Below are 17,672 nucleotides of genomic sequence, written 5' to 3' on the forward strand. Positions count from 1 at the left end.
GTACTTTACAGTATTTTGCTTATAAATGTTTACCGTACCAACTCAGCGTTCTTCATAATCCAGTTCTATATGCACTACAAATATAAAGCAGCCACTGTTAATTTCAGGACTCATTCTTTAAGCTTGGATCGACAAGTAGTTTCTCCTGAGATTCTCACTGTAAAGTAGCTCACTTAAACCTTAGGTCAGAATTATTTCTTGGTTCGTTTTGTTTTACCCTCTTCCATCCCATGTTTATTTATTTATCTTTGTGAACTTATTCATATTTGTGTATCAGTGATTGACGACTAAATATTGAACCAAAGCAGAACCTACCTCATTCTTATAATACCCATAAAAATTTATTTCTCGCTTTATTCATTTCATTTTTATGAAGCGATTGTTAAGCGATCTTTACCCACTATTATTCATCAATGCTAGTTCATAATTCTTTTGTTTCAACTTTTTATCTTATTATTTAATTCCTAAATTTTTTTTTGGTCCAATAGGCTGTCATATACTCAAATTAATTTCCTCAAAGTCAACGGATTACACCCATAATGAAGTTCTATATTGACGATCTACCTATTCTGTTTCCTTATCCACGCATCTATCCCGAGCAGTATCAGTATATGTGTGATTTGAAACATTCTTTGGATGCGGGAGGCATTGCGCTCTTAGAAATGCCTTCGGGTACTGGAAAGACCATTTCTCTTTTGTCCCTTATTGTTTCATATCAACAACATTATCCTGAGCATCGCAAGCTCATCTATTGTTCACGTACCATGTCGGAAATTGATAAAGCATTAGCTGAATTGAAGCGTTTAATGGCGTATCGGACTTCACAGTTAGGATATGAAGAACCATTTTTGGGTCTCGGACTAACCAGTCGCAAAAATTTATGTTTACACCCTTCTGTTCGTCGTGAAAAAAATGGGAATGTGGTAGATGCCCGTTGTCGCTCACTTACGGCGGGTTTTGTGCGGGAGCAAAGATTGGCTGGTATGGATGTTCCTACTTGTGAGTTCCACGACAATTTGGAAGATCTTGAGCCACACAGCCTTATATCTAACGGTGTTTGGACCCTTGATGATATCACAGAATACGGCGAAAAAACTACACGATGCCCCTATTTTACTGTACGTCGTATGCTACCGTTTTGTAATGTTATTATTTATTCGTATCATTATTTACTAGACCCCAAAATTGCTGAACGAGTTTCTCGAGAACTCAGTAAAGATTGCATTGTTGTTTTTGATGAAGCACACAATATTGACAATGTGTGTATTGAGTCTTTAAGTATTGATTTGACAGAATCTTCTTTGAGAAAAGCTTCGAAGAGCATTTTGTCTCTTGAGCAAAAAGTCAACGAAGTAAAACAGTCTGACTCAAAAAAACTTCAGGATGAATACCAAAAGCTTGTTCGGGGCCTTCAAGATGCTAATGCCGCAAATGACGAAGACCAGTTTATGGCGAATCCCGTTTTGCCTGAGGATGTTTTAAAGGAAGCTGTTCCTGGAAATATTCGACGAGCCGAACATTTTATTGCATTTTTGAAGCGTTTTGTAGAATATTTAAAAACAAGGATGAAAGTTTTGCACGTTATTGCTGAAACACCAACTTCTTTTTTGCAACATGTTAAAGACATTACATTTATAGACAAAAAGCCGCTTCGGTTTTGCGCTGAGCGACTCACTAGTCTTGTTCGTGCCTTACAAATTTCACTAGTTGAAGATTTTCATTCTTTGCAGCAAGTAGTAGCTTTTGCGACCCTTGTTGCTACTTATGAGCGTGGATTTATCCTAATTTTGGAACCCTTTGAAACAGAAAATGCTACAGTTCCCAATCCAATATTGCGGTTTTCCTGTCTTGACGCCTCAATAGCTATTAAACCAGTTTTCGAAAGATTTAGGTCTGTGATTATCACGAGTGGTACTTTATCCCCCCTCGATATGTACCCCAAGATGTTGCAGTTTAATACTGTTATGCAGGAATCGTATGGAATGTCACTTGCACGAAACTGTTTCCTTCCTATGGTAGTTACTCGGGGTAGCGATCAAGTAGCTATTTCTTCAAAATTTGAAGCCCGTAATGATCCTAGTGTTGTTCGCAATTACGGTAATATACTGGTTGAGTTTTCGAAAATTACACCTGATGGCTTAGTCGCATTTTTTCCAAGTTATCTCTACCTTGAAAGTATTGTTTCTAGTTGGCAAAGTATGGGTATTCTAGATGAAGTCTGGAAGTATAAGTTGATTTTGGTGGAAACACCAGATCCTCATGAAACAACTCTCGCCTTAGAGACTTACCGGGCTGCTTGCAGCAATGGCCGTGGAGCAGTATTGCTGTCAGTCGCTAGAGGAAAAGTCTCAGAAGGAGTGGATTTTGATCATCATTATGGTAGAGCAGTAATCATGTTTGGTATTCCGTATCAGTATACTGAGAGTCGTGTTTTAAAAGCACGGTTAGAATTTCTGAGGGATACGTATCAAATTCGGGAAGCAGATTTCTTAACATTTGATGCCATGCGGCATGCTGCCCAATGTTTAGGTCGCGTTTTGCGTGGAAAAGATGATCATGGAATTATGGTGTTAGCAGATAAACGATATGGTCGGTCTGATAAGCGTACAAAATTACCTAAATGGATTCAACAGTATATAACCGAAGGCGCTACAAATTTAAGCACTGATATGTCCCTCGCTTTGGCGAAAAAATTTTTACGAACTATGGCACAGCCTTTCACTGCGTCTGATCAGGAAGGGATTTCTTGGTGGAGTCTTGATGATTTGTTGATTCATCAGAAGAAAGCATTGAAGTCTGCGGCTATAGAACAATCCAAACATGAGGATGAGATGGATATTGATGTGGTTGAAACTTAATAGAAGCCATTTGTAAAATACTTTGATTCTAATCATCTTTACTAAGGCAATCCAAAACTCATGAACACAGCGATGAAGATATTTGGAAGCGAATGGCTAACTTTTTTGTAGGTGTGGACAATGTATGTATCAACTTGTATTCGAGAGTTGTATAGTGGACATTTCAATCGTCATCACGATACGCATGCTACTTACGAATTGTTTTAAGATCGCAGAGCAGAGAAAAAATATTATTTACACTCAGTTGGCAATTAATTTGCGAGTCGCTAAATTCGAAGTACTTTAAAATTTTTTTAGAGACTGTGTTCAAATAAAATCGGTTTCAGTTGTTGTAATGCTTCTTAAATTTTCCATCCCATCAATAACAATCCAGCGTTTCAAAGAGTGATTATTGGCAATTTCATGCTGCTATGGAAATTAAGCTTACATTAAGCGAGCTAGTTAAAATACGTGATGCAGTAATTGTAAGCCTAGTTATATAAACAAAACATCTGTTTATCATTTAGATACATAAAACAAAAGTTTACATATTCATAATATATTCTCATAATCTAAAAAATTTCCTTGATAGTTTTATGTCGATAAAATTAGTCTCCCATACTTAGTTCTAAATAAATGAACGTTTTGGGGTTGTACAACTGATTCATTGCTGTATTCTATGTAATATATAAATTTCTTGAAAATAAAAAATCTTTTGGTTTTACGGATTCACGGTTGGCTTATACGTAATTGCCAAGCACATATAAGATCAATGATGGTTTCTTTACCAAACTACTGTATAAAAAAATTACTCTAGCACAAAAAGGATACCGCTTTCAGGAATTCTTAAATATAGAAAAAAAAATAAGTGTAGCTTATTGCAAGGGTTGTCTCTAGTCACGTTGGGGTAGTCAGAATCCTGTCATAACTACTGCTTTGTATCTTTGATTAGCAAAGTAACTTATTGAATACAGTCAGCTGTCAAATTACAGAAAAAGAAGCAACTTTAATAGTATCTTAAATGATATAATCTTCGATACAGGTTTCTTTGAGAATTTGGCCAATAGCTAGAAATGTTTAAACGACGTCGAAATCCAAAAGGTCTTGTGTTGAATCCTAACGCCTCTGTTAAAAGCTCTGATAATGATCATAAGGAAGAGTTAATTAACAATCAAAAAAGCTTTGAATCCAATGTCGAAGCATTTATGGAGCAATGTGCGCATATGAATCGACGCCCAGCTTGGATATCTGATTTGGACAATAGCAGTTTGGAAGTAGTGAGGCATTTGGGAGAGGGAAATGGTGGGGCTGTTTCATTGGTAAAGCATAGAAATATTTTTATGGCTAGGAAAACAGTTTATGTTGGGTCAGACTCTAAACTTCAGAAGCAGATTTTGCGAGAGTTAGGTGTTCTACACCACTGTCGTTCACCCTACATAGTCGGTTTTTATGGAGCTTTTCAGTATAAAAACAACATTTCATTATGTATGGAATACATGGATTGCGGATCGCTTGATGCAATTCTTCGGGAGGGAGGTCCTATTCCGTTAGATATTCTAGGAAAAATTATAAATTCTATGGTGAAGGGTCTCATTTATTTATACAACGTTTTACATATCATTCACAGGGATTTAAAGCCTAGCAACGTTGTCGTCAACTCTCGTGGTGAAATAAAGTTATGCGATTTTGGAGTTTCAGGTGAACTAGTTAACTCGGTTGCTCAAACGTTTGTGGGGACTTCAACTTATATGTCTCCTGAACGAATTAGAGGTGGAAAATATACAGTCAAAAGTGATATTTGGTCTCTAGGAATCAGCATTATTGAACTTGCCACCCAAGAATTACCTTGGTCGTTTTCGAATATCGATGATTCAATAGGGATCCTAGATTTGCTTCATTGTATTGTTCAAGAAGAACCACCTAGACTTCCATCTTCGTTTCCTGAAGACCTCAGACTTTTCGTTGATGCCTGTTTACATAAAGACCCTACACTTCGCGCCTCTCCACAACAACTCTGTGCGATGCCATATTTTCAACAGGCTCTTATGATTAATGTTGACCTTGCTTCTTGGGCCTCCAACTTTAGATCCTCGTAAATGTGCAAAGGACGCAATGGATACATAAATTATGTTAGACCTTTAAACATCTTGTCGTCAAAAAGAAGGATTTCAGAAAAATCTTTTTAAATTAAACTTTGTCATGAAATGGATATTTTTGGTTCTAACCACACCTCTTCAATTATAGTGGTACAACACAATGTGGAGAACAATGAGATTTTGTCGTTGACGAATATTTCCGCTTTTTTCTTAATACAAAGCATTATTAGATCGGCCATAAATAGGTATCATATTTTGTTTATCAATTTTTTACTTCATTAAAGTGCTATGTAAATGCCCTCTTTTTTTGGTTATTCCATTATTAATTATCATTACGACTGTGTTCAAATGTAATTCTCGGTACACTGAATTGCTTTCGATTTAAGTCAATGAATGTTTTTTTTAACTACTTGAGTTACAGCGTCCACAATAGTCTGAGTTAAGTTTTACCCAAGCAAGTTAATCAGAGTCCTGCATGTCAAATCGCACAACTTCTAATAAACCAGATGATAAAAAATTAAAGCTTAAAGCCCGTAGTTTGCAAATATTACAATTAATACATAAACCATTCAGATGTAAAATTTAACGAAGTAAGCAATTATTATTTACTTGCCAGCTATGCAGTTTGGTATCTGTGTTAACGATACGTAGACTCCAAAGAGTTTTCCTTGTGACCTATTATATTGCAATATACAGGTAATATTTGTAGCTACAGGTTGTATGTATTATACTATCTAGATTATATTGTTACCTATCATTAATTTAGCTATTAACTGAACTGAGGAATGAGGATCAACAGTAGCTCTATTTACAGTATTCAAAATAATATAAATTTTTAAGAGATTATTATTAAGATCACCTAAATATCGTAACGTACGTGTACGATGAATAATTAGGACATGTGACATATAGTGATAATCAACGTAAGTATTATAGCGTAGCGTAATATTACTAACGGCGAACTGCGTAGCTAGTATGCTATTTCTGATTCGAAAAACCACTGTAATAAGTAGCGAAGTACTTTAAGTTTTCATTTCACTTTAACACCAAGCTTTCTGGGTTTTTACTTGTTTGCAAGACGCAGCAAAAGATTTATCAGTGATTAGTGCTGTAGATTGAATTTAGTTAGCCTTGTCACTTGTTAACATTAAAAAATTTTGTTGCAATCCGTTTCACTACGATTGTAATTTTTAACAAGTGTTCATGACTTCGTTGCCAGAAAAGGATCAGCAAGGCGAAGTTAGTGTTTCAGGTAAGAAGTTCGAGGTAATACCGATTAATTTTTTATTAACAGAATATAATTTTAGAAAATCAAAAGAAGCTCTCAGAGGAATGGGAGCCTTATATTGATAAACTTGTTGCATCTAATAGAACGCGTGACGAACGTGTTGAATCAATCCAAGAATTGTTTCAAAAATGTGTCATTGAAGAGAAGTTACCAGTAGACATATTTTTCTCTATTTTTTCCTTAGCTTTTGAAAGATTGGAGGAAAAAAATACCTTAGCTTCTTATGTAATTGATACGCTTTGGTTATTTGACACAGAGTGGATCAAAAACTTTCACGAAGGAAGTCATGATAAAGCTGAAAAGAGGCTTGTTTCAATTGGAAAAGGACTAAAGGAATTCCTTCCAGAGGAATGGTTGCTTTCTCGCTTGGATTGCAAATTTTTGGAAAATATTAATGTCGTTCCTAATGGCGATTTTCTAAATCGGAAAATTGTGCGGACAAATACTTCGCTACTCTACCGCCAAAAAAAATTTAATTTGCTTAGAGAAGAAAGTGAAGGATTTTCACATTTAATGATAAACTTTTTTGATGCTTTAACTTGTCTTCGCAATAAATCCTTAAACGAAGATTATCTGATCGTTCAAGTAAATAAGTCAATTATCAGTACTATTGGTGCTTTTGATTTAGATCCGAACAAAGTACTGGATTTGATTTTGTTGCTTTTTTCTGAAAATTTACTTGATTCGTGGCGCTTTTTCCTTTCTATCTTGAGAAACAGCCCATGGGGTCCGAATAAAGAGCGGAAATTTTGGAATCAGTTACCTGATCGCGAAAAGGAAACATTTTTAAATAATCTGTCTAATGCTAATGGTATTTTTAATTTTGACGAGCGATTCACCAATACAAAGAGCATAATGTCTCAAGTTTTGGGTCATAATTTGCAATATATGTATAAAGAAGATGACGAGAATTTGGAATCTTACTTTATGATGGTTGCTTTGTTGATTAAATATAATTTTATTAGCATTGATAACATATGGGCTCATCTTTCTCCATCAGATGAAGAGCTTGGTAAAGAGTTGGGTAAATATAAGGATAAATTAGATGAACAGACTTTTAAGGCTAAAGGAAATGCTTTAACAATGGCGGCCCCATTGCCCGACGATGAAATTGAAGACGGAGAAACCATGGATGGCCAGAAAGCTGAAGCTGTTCCTGAAATAAAAAAAGCCAAACCTTCACAGAAGCTGGGTCTACTAAAATCTTTATTGTCCATCGGGGATTTATCTTCATCTCTATTAATCTTGGGTCGTTATCCATTTTTGTTGAGGGCGTACCCCGAATTATCTAACTTGTATCACAAACTTTTGCATATTTCTATTTCCTCAATTTATGCAAATTACAGTCCATTGAAATTGTTACCAAATGATGTAAGGGAACGACTTAAACAGCCAAAGTTCATTCCTGAAGACTCTAGGCTTCGAGAAATTACCCTGAGGCCTCCAAAGGAAAAAAATTTAGTGTTTTCGTTGGATCCTTTTGCTGATCGATTCAACAAAACTGAAAGTGAGGTGTTTTATTACTTTGAAAATTATGATGAAGATATACCAATTTTACGTAACTTGACAGAGTTCTACAACATAGCTATCCCATGGTTACGTTTGTCAGGGCTTGCTCTGTGTCATGATCCTGTTATAGTGACAAAGCTTTGCCGCATTGGTCAAAAATGTGTCGATAATAGCTCTGAGAGTCGGACATTATGGCTGGATATTATTAGATCGCTTCTTCTTCCTCTCATCACACTTATTGATGTCAATACTGGACTTTCCTATGAATTATTTGAGTTGCTGTCAAAGTTTGATTCATCCACTCGATATGCGTTGTATGGTGAATGGTCAAGTACCTCCATGAAAAAGTTTCCGGAGCTAAAGCTACAAAATTCTATCACTGAAAAGGAAACAAAAGGCATCTTAAGAAGGTTAACGAAAACAAATGTGAAGCAATTTGGTAGATTATTGGCTAAAGTCTGTCATTCGAATCCATGTACTGTGTTTTCGATCGCTTTAAATCAGATTGAAACTTATGATAATTTAGTTGAAGTTGTAGTTGATAGTGCTCGTTTTATTACAGCATTAGACTTTGATGCATTGACATTTATTATTTTATCTTCCTTTTCCAATGAGTTCAAAAAGCGATTGAAATCTGATGGAACTAGTATAGCTCATTGGCTCCAAGGTTTAGCATCTTTTTGTGGCCGTGTATTCAGAAGATACTCGAGCCTCGATTGCACCTCTATCGTCGAATATGTGATTAAACAGTTTAAAGTGAACCAAATGTTTGACCTTGTTATATTGAAAGAATTGCTTTCGCAGATGACTGGGCTACAACCATGGACAAATCTCTCTGACAATCAGATTCAAGGGGCTGCTGGTGGACCAGTTTTGCGACAACTTAGTTTATCTCTTATATATGAAAATCCGGACGTTGTTCGGAAAAGTTCCATGAGACTTTTTAATACGCTGCAAAAGAACGGATTGGCAACCCAGCTATTGGTACTACTCTCTCAAAAATATTCGACCTGTATATATGATGTTACTGATGAAAACTCTCATTTAAAACTTATTTCTTCTCTTCAAGACGAATGCTCTGATGTTCTTTATCTTTTAATGGAATTTCTTAATATGGTTTGCTCTCCAAAGAGCTATTATAAATTGATTCCTTCATTTGAGCAATTAATTCAAGATTTTCATATTCAACCTCAGGTTGCATTTTATCTATCGCGTTACAAAAATTTAGATCACAGTTTGACTGGTTCAAATACTGAGGATGCAATGGATATTGATTATGAAAATACTTCATCTCCAAACACTGCTAGCAACCCCGTTTGGAGTATTGACAATTCTGTCATAACTGAGTTATTACCTAAACAAATTTGGGATTATTTTTCACCTAATTTTTATTTAACATTTTGGAAGCTATCGCTGTATGATGTTTTTGTTCCCTTGGAACGTTATGAGTTTGAGCGTTCTCGGGCTTTTGATCAAATTAGGCAAACTGACGCCGCTAACACATTTTATTCACGACATCGACACGACCGACAAAAAATAATGCAATTGTCTAACAGCTTACAGAATGAACTTAAAGAACACATTAATTCACTTGAGAGTGTAAGAAAAGTTTTGCAAGGTGACTGCGTGAAATGGTTTATTCCAAATGGTGTTTTTCCTAATGGTACAAGACTTGAGCATGCTAGATTCAACTGTGCTCGGTATTTGTGGACACTCTGCATTGCTCCCCGTTTAAAAATGAGCCCACATGATGCTTTGTACTGCGCAAAGTTTGTAAAGCTTTTGCACAGTCTTGGAACACCAAACTTTTCAACTATGTCATTTTTAGAAATTTTGTTTAATTCACAATTGCCTTCATTTATTTTTTCAATGACACAACGAGAGGCTGATAATTTTGGAAGATTTTTATACGAAGTACTCTATGATATTACTAGCTGGTACAGGGACAAAATTCTTTACGAACGCGAATGTTTGGCAAATGGTGCTTTGCCTGGGTTCAGGTTATATTGGTCTGACGAACAAAATGATCCCGATCTTTCCGCTGTCCTTCCTTATAACAAATTTGTTTTGCTATTTAGTAAATGGCACAAATATCTAACATCTTATTTTGAGTCATGCTTACTATCTACTGAATATATGCATATCTACAATAGTGTCATAATCTTGGAAAAAATTTTGCCATGTTTCCCATTGATAATTGAAAGTGGCAGTGCTTTGAAACGAGCCGCTGAACGATTAAAGGACGAAGAAAAACGAGAAGATTTAAAGGTTTTGGCTTTGGGGTATTTTGCAAAGCTCTCAAAAAAGCAACCAGAATGGGTTTCTTTTAATTCATTTTCTGGTACTGTAAGGCCGAGTAATTCAGAAAAGCTTCAGAGACCGCAACAACTTTCAGTGGCAGCTACATCAGCAGTTGATTCCAAAACTGCTTCCATATCGGAAGAACAGGCAAAGATTGATAAACAGAAAGTAGCTTTGAATCCTAGTGCACCAGAGTTTGTACCTGATAGTACGCCTTCCGACGCAGTTGCTTCTGAAACTGACAATAAAAATCTTGTTGAGAACAAGGCAGTAGAGAAAAGGGTTGAAGCTAGAAGCTCAGCTAATGAAAGAAAACAAGAAGAAAGACGTAGAAAAACAACTCCTGAAGGAAACAGACGTGCTTTACGAACACGCACCCCTACGAATGAGGATATACAAAGATCAGACAGTAAATTGCGAGAGGATCAGTCTAGAGACCGAACACCTCAATCAAGAAGTTTTACAAATGAAAACAACGATAATTTAAGGAGCGTGTCTCGTCATACTCGACGCGAGCCTCAGCAAGCACAAAACCTAAATGCTAGGCGTGAACATGAATCACAGAAATCTGACAGATGGCGCCAAAATGGAAACGTAAATCGCAACCCTCGAGTGTCTAATAACAATAGCACTAATGTTTCAAGAGAGCGCTCGTCTGAAGCTAATCATAGGACAAGCAACGATAATAAACGTGATGAGGTTACAGAAGGGAAAGATAAAAACAAAAGGCAAGATATTTCTGGCGAGAGTAATTCTCGGCAGAATAATGCTATTAGTCGGGCTGGAAGAAGTAATGGATCTAATAGGGGAAATGATTCCAGAGATGCAGATGGTCGTCGTAGCACTCATTATGCTTCAAATAAACGTCCCCGATCTTCGGATAGTCAAAGCCCGAGCAACCTACGAGAGGAAGATGAAAGAGAAAATTCTCGTCGTAGGGCCAGGCAAGACGACCGAAGGGATCGGGATTCACGACAGCAAAGAGATCGTCCACGGGATAGAACATCTCGATCTGCTCGAGAAGAGAAAAGAAGAAAAATTCAATGATCCACGTTTCAAGCTTTAACTAGATGTCAGCTTTTTTTTCTTATCTAACTAAATTTGTAATTACAAGGAAATAATGAAAAATCTTTATATAAGGAGATTCATACACAGAATTATGATGGTCGTGAAAAATCGTAATCTAATTATTTTATATGGAATGAGCAAGTATGTTTTATCATAATTGACCAGTTCATTTCAAGGACCTTCAAAAATATACCTACTTAGTATTGGCGAAACGTAGAACGACTTGTATCAGTAGACTGTCTACGTGGCGGGCCAACTTTAGGATGCAAAGAGTCATTACGAATTATGAACTTGCTTTGTTGCAAACCAGGGCTACTGTGTATTGAGCTTCCAGTATCAACAAGCGGTTTTTGAAAGTTTTTTAATTCTTCGACCTCAGCTTGTGATTCTAAAAACTTGCCCTCCAACTCACGGTACCGCGTTAATAGCTCATCGTAATTTTCTTTTATTTCGGATATTTTAGACAACTGAGCGTCGTAATTTAAGTTGACAGGATTATGCAACTCAGGTGCGTTCGCTTCAGATGAAAGTCGTTTTTCCAAATCAAAAATCTTAGCCTCGTAAACAACATTAATGGCTTCCAGGTCCTTTTTCAGTAGCTCAATATTAGCTTGAAGATGCAAGTTTTCTGATTCCAGTTTCATTCGATGTTTTTCTGACTCGATCAACTCTCTTTCTTGCTCATCACTAACAGCTTCACTGTTAGAGAGAATCATACTACTGTCCATCTTCGTATTTCCAAAAGAAGTATCAGAGCTCGAAGAGACTTGCTTTTTGGAGATATTAACGCAGCTCAAATGCTGTTCATATTCTTTCAACTTAGTTTCATAGAGTTGAAGCTTCAACTCCAGTTGATTTTTTGAAAACGCAATGTCAATTTGAGAATTTCGTATTGATTCCAATTGCGAGATTAATGATTCAATTGATGATTTGAGTTCTGATTCTTCACTTTTCCAAGCTTTCTTTTCTTCTCGTAACGCTTTTATTTTGTTGTTAAAATCATTTTCCCACTTAACCCTACGATTTAGAGCTGCCTGTGATTCTGAGCGATGTTTGTCAATTTCAGAATTCAGTAACTCTATCTGAGCTTTATATCTTTTGTTGGTTAAAAGCAATTTTTGCCTTTCTGATTCCACAGCCATATCTAGTATGTGCTCACGATGAAGCTTTCCAATATTTTGCAAGTGCTGCTGACGAACAAATTTTTCAAAACGGAGCTCATTCTGAAGAAATAGCAGATCCCTTTGTAAGCGTCGAATTGTATCGTTCGTGCTGCTCAAACTTTCACTAGTCAGTTCCAAATTATTTGAGCCGCGTTCACCTTTAACCATGTGAATTGAGGAAACACCTTCACTATATGATGTACCATGCGAAATATTATCATAAGAATCTTCAGTATTTGATAATTGGGCTTTGTCAAATGTAGTCGCGGAATGAACAGAACCCGATATTGATGGATTTTGAGGCCAAGATATGGAAAAAGGCTCAGAAGCAATATCATGGCTTTCATTTGGATAGGCCAATAATCCAGTAGCTGAACTTGTCTCTTCATAAGTGGTGGGAAGCTTACCACCAAAAGGATCCATAACACTTTCGGCTATTCCAACAGCGTTAAGACTATTACATAGGGCCACTACAGCAATAGAATCAAGTCTTGTCCAACGGGATTTATCGGTAAGTTCTGTTTCTGCTGTATATTTAAGAAAATTAGAATGTGCCAAATGTCTACCGAGAAGACCATCCGACTTTGTGGAGAGGAGTTCTTGATTAAAGGAATAACGTATTTGGAAATTATGTTTAGAAGCATACAACTTAGGATCCCGAAGAAACTCTAAAAAGTTTATAGGGTACAGAGCGTACAAAATTGAGAAAAGTTGAGAGTAGTCAAGACTTTCGAGATAATCTGGTTGAGAAGAACCAACAATATCATGAACATCATTGTAAGAGCTATCTGTTTGAGAGGTGGTAGTTGAGGCATACGTTGACATAAAATCGTGAAACACCTCCCAATTACCAGACGCAGTAGACGATGGGAAGCCAGAGGTCGGGTCAATCATTGAAAATCGAAGATAGATACAGAACAATCTATATAAGGAATCGTCTAAGGAGTTACAAATGTGAGACAGTATCATAAGGATGAAAGATAATGCATACGACAGTAAGATTGGTGAAGTATCAAATTCCGCACATTTTAAAACAAGGTCATAGAAGCCAGTCTGTGGTATTTCATATAAACGAGGACCTTGCCGCCGTATTACTTCAACCATAACTGATAAAATAGGGATTCGGGTTGGAGGATTTAAAAAATGATGACAAAAACAAGAAGAAAGTTCCTTTGGTCTCTGTATCCCATAATGGACGAGAACATTAACCAAGCATTCAATAGTTTGATTCCTTTGCTCTTGAGATTCCACGTCACCTAGATTTTCGATAGCTTTAGAAACGTAAAGGTCAACCAAACGAGTGATAGTTTCCTCAGCGCACTCCCGTCTCAAGTCTCCACCCCATTCATCCTCGTCGTGAAAAATTAAAATGTAAAATAAAATACTTTTCAAGTCACTAAATACCGGTTTCAATTGGGTAGGAGAATTCAAGAAAGGAAAAAAGATCTGGTCCCACCATTCACCAACTGCTTGGCGATCCAAAATCAACAACGGTATAACCGTTTTCAACACAGCTAGCCATAGTATCCGTCGCCTTGTATTATTGAACGGCGTCTTTTCGTAGATCTCGTCCAAGATGTGTCTTATTTTTTGTGAGTTAGTGGGGTTTTGTTTGGGATAACGCTGCTGATACGACTCAACTTCCGCAATTAACTCAGTCAAATCGGGATAGCCTTCCGATTCTTCTTCATGAAGGACGTTCCATAATGCTTTGACTAGCGATTGCAGCGGCATTCGTACAAAGTTGGCAAAGTCAACGTTGATATACAACTATGCGACATTATACTGATAGCAAGTCTTGGCAGCATTGATAAACGTAACGAGGATAGCGTAGTCTGCCACATTTTTTTAATTAGTCTTTGCATTTTCAACCAAATTATACAGCGCTATCCAAAAATCCTTTAACTAGATTACATGTCAACCATACAGGTCGTAATTCGTTTTTAAGATACGATAGTACTGCAATGATATTTTTTAGTGTAATGTACATAGTATAATAAATTTATTGTAAATAGTTATAAATATCCTAAAATACTCGTTAAGAATACCAAGAAGTATTTATAATTACACTTATATAGCTAAAAATTGAATTGAGGAACGTTGTTTTAAACAAGCTTTATTTGAAGGAATCATAAGTAGTAAAGTAAGTTGTAATTTTTATCCAAATTATGTAAACATCATCTATACCATGGTACTTGATCCATCTCCAAAATTTAAAGAATGTATTAAGTATTGATTTCTAGGACTATACAGTATAGTAGGCAGTGTTCGCATTTTCAGCACAGAGGAAATACGAAAGCAAACAATGCGAAAACACATTGAGAGTTCTCTGAATAAACATGTAAAAATAAAAAGAAAACGGTTTTACTATTAAGGATTCCTAGGGAACTTTTCTTTCAAAGGAAGTTAGAGGGCAAATAATTTGAGTCGGTCTAATATTATGGTAACATATTCAAGCACTTTTAACGACATACTCTTAACTGCTATGTTATTCCACAGTGTGTTACAGTCACTTAGAGAGAAAATATTTCATTAATAAAAAAAAACTTTTATAGGGCAGGTGTAAGAAGCGTTGCAAGGCGCAAAGTAGAAAAGAATATAGTCATGGAAAAGGGAAAGCCGGTGCTTGTAAATAATTACAAACACCAATATTTTTTAATTTATATCTTAAAGTCTTCCAAGTTGGCGATGTAAAGTTTCATAACAAAAGCCATTTCATTTTCATTGCATATTTTGGGGTCATTTCAGTACCCAATGGAACTAACAGGAGAGATGCAGTGAACAACTAAGAAGTATCAAAATATCTGTAACTGTTTATAATCCTTTTTTGCTTACTTCTTTTACTTTTTGTTTTTCCCCAGTCTCCAGGAGTGCTGGGTAAGCTTTATTTACCAACCATCTGTGAATTATCCAGCCATAGCATATCTCCTTCTACTAGTTTATATAATATTTCCTTTCAAAAAATAGGCAAGCGACTGCATATCCTTGTTTAAATGTCTTATTTTGATTCTTTTTTTATTATTATTCAATCGGTGTTATCACATGAAATTTACCGATTCATTAAAACCCCTTTCGGAATAAGTTGACGAAAGGTGGAAATTGCTACCTGTTTTCTTTGTTCTGCTTTCTCACTGTTAATTTGTTGGGGTAAACAAATCAATTGCACAATGTTCTTTGTTCCGTTAAAGTTCCCATTGTTCGCCATTTAATGATTTCTTTGTTTAAAAGAAAGCGTATAGCAATGGTTAGATGGGAAACTTCGAAGTATAAATACTAAGGCATTTCCCGAATTTTCATCAGTGTGCCTATATCGACGTTTACAAAATTGCTCCAATCCTTCATTCGATTTTAAATTTAATAGGGATCAGACCTATTGAAAACAGCTGGAGACCTGATTTAGTATCGAATTACCCGTAATTGATTATAAAAATTGACGGTAATCAAGAAAGTGGGACTATTACTATATATTTAAATTTCTTTTATCTTATTTGAGTTCTGTACTTCTCTTTTATCTTTTAAAAAAATAAAAGAAACAATATTTAACACTCCATTGTGCTTGGCTGCCCGATCTCTGTCGCTTTTTCGCTTAGCAAGATCACAATTCTTTTGTTCATCACTTTATTATTTATGATAAAAGGCTACAAATTCGTAAAAGTAAGAATCAGCTTTGGATGCCCGCCCTTCATAACCCTTCTTCACCACCGCCCAGTTATGAAGCTGTTACGTCTTATCGCAACGGAAATTCAATAGATTCCGGCGATAAACGTCAACAATGTTCTCGATTAATGAAAATTACCTCTAATGGTAGACCCTATAGCAAGGACTTTTTGGAGCTCTTCTCGACGATGGTAATTTCTACGAATTTTTCTCGGAACAGGTACAGATTCTCATATGTGGAAAACTCTTGTACCTTATTGCAATTGCTTTCAACATTGGAAAATCTTCAGCTGAGTCAGGTAAACCGCATTAAAAGTAGATGCGGCAGTAAAGTCTTAAAGTCTACTACCAAATTTACGATACCTAAGACTGCTGCTAAATGTTTATGTAATACATTTTTAAATGCTCGTTTGCTGCAAATTGTAAATAACCCATCGGCTAGAAAATTTTCAAACGAAAAATGTCTTCTTCAACTTACAAGGAAAGGTTACTCTGTTGTTAGTGAGTTTCTACAACATAACGGACATAATTCTCAAGCCGAGCTTTACGCTTCCAAATGGAATCATTCTGCGCCCGTCATTGTTTCCATTTCGCGCTTTTCAAGTACCGATCAAATACTTAAGGATTCTTCTTTTTGTGAAATGTTGCTGGTACGTATGCTTGGAAGCGTCCATGAAATTGGGAAATCTAAAAACCCTCTTCTGGTACCCGTTTACTCCGTTTCAAGTCCCTCTCCAAAAGACTCCTTAAGCAAAGTCACCAAATACCAAATGTTTGGCATTGACATAGCTGAATGGCTTATGTGTAACACTATGCTCCTAGACTGGTCGGAAATGGAAACTGTTGCTAGCGATTTGTTAATTCATTCATACATTGCTTACGAAAATAATTCCGAGACTCCTTTAAAGTTTAGCTATGCAAAGGGTGTTTCCTATTTTTTGACTGGAAAGGGAATTGCGACTCTAGGATGGACTAAAAATGTCTCCAATAATAAATTAATTAATAAAATAAATGAAGTCGAAAAAGGATCCACCAATAAGGAAATCCTGGAAACCATTCTTAGAAAGCCGAATCTACAAACCTATTTCTTTGAATTTCTGAAAAAAAATTTTTGTGACGAAAATCAACGATTCTATTCTGAAGTTTGCGAATTTAATGACTATTTTTCTCATGCTAATGAAACTAATGATCATGAAGCAATTCGCGAAAGTTTTGCTCATGCATGCGGTATTTACAATTGCTTTCTTTCATCTAATGCACCTAACGCCGTCAATCTTCCCAGTGATCTTTATGAAAAAATAACCAACCATATGGCCTTAGCCATGGAAGTTGAACCCCTAAATGAATGGCTCCAGTTAATTCACATTCTTTTATTAGAGGCGCAAACAGCCGTATTAGACCTGATGGCCGGCGATTCCTTATTGAAATTTCTTGAATTGAATGGGGGGCTCGGTATTTAATGCATAGAAAACAATCGTGTTTTAAATCATTCATTAGCAGTTCCTCTTGTTTTTGTACATATTTCTTATTTGCATTATTATTTTTATTTTATCTCATTACGTGTCTATTACTGATCCTTTCCATCGCTATGCTCTGATGCTTCCGTTTTCTCGAACAAGAATCATATGCTTATGTTTCAAGGATGAACTTATAAGGCTATAAATGCTTTGCTAACATATTTGCTAACTGAGTAGAGAAAATCCGAAATGAATATATGAATTAAGCATTATTATTTTCGGTGAACATTTGAATA

The 17,672-nt window shown here is 36.0% G+C and overlaps 5 protein-coding genes and 9 long non-coding RNA genes across 14 annotated transcripts, besides 1 other annotated feature; 6 read left to right on the top strand and 8 right to left on the bottom strand.

Moving 5' to 3' along the window:
* The first annotated feature begins 105 nt into the window (after positions 1-105).
* rad15 (transcription factor TFIIH complex subunit Rad15) lies at positions 106-3,405 on the top strand. The gene has a single exon (NM_001018424.3). It carries the CDS (start codon positions 540-542, stop codon positions 2,856-2,858), a length of 2,319 nt encoding a protein of 772 aa, NP_593025.1. The 5' UTR covers positions 106-539; the 3' UTR covers positions 2,859-3,405.
* SPOM_SPNCRNA.673 lies at positions 435-1,004 on the bottom strand. Its single transcript, NR_151039.1, has one exon. It is a non-coding gene; the product is annotated as a non-coding RNA (long non-coding RNA).
* Positions 1,151-2,973, bottom strand: SPOM_SPNCRNA.2284. The gene has a single exon (NR_191652.1). It is a non-coding gene; the product is annotated as a non-coding RNA (long non-coding RNA).
* A 262-nt stretch (positions 3,406-3,667) lies between the features above and the next one.
* On the bottom strand, positions 3,668-5,507 carry SPOM_SPNCRNA.674. Its single transcript, NR_151040.1, has one exon. It is a non-coding gene; the product is annotated as a non-coding RNA (long non-coding RNA).
* Positions 3,762-5,500, top strand: byr1 (MAP kinase kinase Byr1). The gene has a single exon (NM_001018425.3). It carries the CDS (start codon positions 3,911-3,913, stop codon positions 4,931-4,933), a length of 1,023 nt encoding a protein of 340 aa, NP_593026.1. The 5' UTR covers positions 3,762-3,910; the 3' UTR covers positions 4,934-5,500.
* Positions 5,508-5,543: 36 nt separating the features above from the next.
* Positions 5,544-5,889: an LONG TERMINAL REPEAT.
* An 86-nt stretch (positions 5,890-5,975) lies between these two features.
* tho2 (THO complex subunit Tho2) lies at positions 5,976-11,202 on the top strand. Its single transcript, NM_001355985.2, has 2 exons — positions 5,976-6,185; positions 6,241-11,202. The coding sequence occupies exons 1-2, from the start codon at positions 6,137-6,139 to the stop codon at positions 11,076-11,078; spliced, it is 4,887 nt and encodes a 1,628-aa protein (NP_001342811.1). The 5' UTR covers positions 5,976-6,136; the 3' UTR covers positions 11,079-11,202.
* Positions 6,061-6,377, bottom strand: SPOM_SPNCRNA.2285. The gene has a single exon (NR_191653.1). It is a non-coding gene; the product is annotated as a non-coding RNA (long non-coding RNA).
* On the bottom strand, positions 7,194-7,649 carry SPOM_SPNCRNA.2286. The gene has a single exon (NR_191654.1). It is a non-coding gene; the product is annotated as a non-coding RNA (long non-coding RNA).
* On the bottom strand, positions 7,769-8,036 carry SPOM_SPNCRNA.2287. Its single transcript, NR_191655.1, has one exon. It is a non-coding gene; the product is annotated as a non-coding RNA (long non-coding RNA).
* tsc1 (Rheb GAP, hamartin Tsc1) lies at positions 9,742-14,017 on the bottom strand. The gene has a single exon (NM_001018427.3). It carries the CDS (start codon positions 13,994-13,996, stop codon positions 11,297-11,299), a length of 2,700 nt encoding a protein of 899 aa, NP_593028.1. The 5' UTR covers positions 13,997-14,017; the 3' UTR covers positions 9,742-11,296.
* SPOM_SPNCRNA.2288 lies at positions 11,957-14,192 on the top strand. Its single transcript, NR_191656.1, has one exon. It is a non-coding gene; the product is annotated as a non-coding RNA (long non-coding RNA).
* Positions 14,193-14,328: 136 nt separating this feature from the next.
* Positions 14,329-16,238, bottom strand: SPOM_SPNCRNA.675. Its single transcript, NR_151041.1, has one exon. It is a non-coding gene; the product is annotated as a non-coding RNA (long non-coding RNA).
* On the top strand, positions 14,343-15,200 carry SPOM_SPNCRNA.158. The gene has a single exon (NR_150471.1). It is a non-coding gene; the product is annotated as a non-coding RNA (long non-coding RNA).
* On the top strand, positions 15,561-17,648 carry rgs1 (G-protein-signaling regulator Rgs1). The gene has a single exon (NM_001018428.3). It carries the CDS (start codon positions 15,934-15,936, stop codon positions 17,377-17,379), a length of 1,446 nt encoding a protein of 481 aa, NP_593029.1. The 5' UTR covers positions 15,561-15,933; the 3' UTR covers positions 17,380-17,648.
* The last annotated feature ends 24 nt before the right edge of the window (positions 17,649-17,672 follow it).

Source organism: Schizosaccharomyces pombe (genome assembly GCF_000002945.2).
Source record: "Schizosaccharomyces pombe strain 972h- genome assembly, chromosome: I".
In the NCBI taxonomy this organism is placed as follows: domain Eukaryota; kingdom Fungi; phylum Ascomycota; class Schizosaccharomycetes; order Schizosaccharomycetales; family Schizosaccharomycetaceae; genus Schizosaccharomyces; species Schizosaccharomyces pombe.

Bases quoted from the DNA above. Each gene is read 5' to 3' on its own strand.
- byr1 (NM_001018425.3), top strand. From the start codon at position 3,911: ATGTTTAAACGACGTCGAAATCCAAAAGGTCTTGTGTTGAATCCTAAC.
- rad15 (NM_001018424.3), top strand. From the start codon at position 540: ATGAAGTTCTATATTGACGATCTACCTATTCTGTTTCCTTATCCACGC.
- tsc1 (NM_001018427.3), bottom strand. From the start codon at position 13,996: ATGCCGCTGCAATCGCTAGTCAAAGCATTATGGAACGTCCTTCATGAA.
- tho2 (NM_001355985.2), top strand. From the start codon at position 6,137: ATGACTTCGTTGCCAGAAAAGGATCAGCAAGGCGAAGTTAGTGTTTCA. The intron at 6,186-6,240 runs GTAAGAAGTTCG...ATATAATTTTAG, and splicing joins AGGCGAAGTTAGTGTTTCAG to AAAATCAAAAGAAGCTCTCA.
- rgs1 (NM_001018428.3), top strand. From the start codon at position 15,934: ATGCCCGCCCTTCATAACCCTTCTTCACCACCGCCCAGTTATGAAGCT.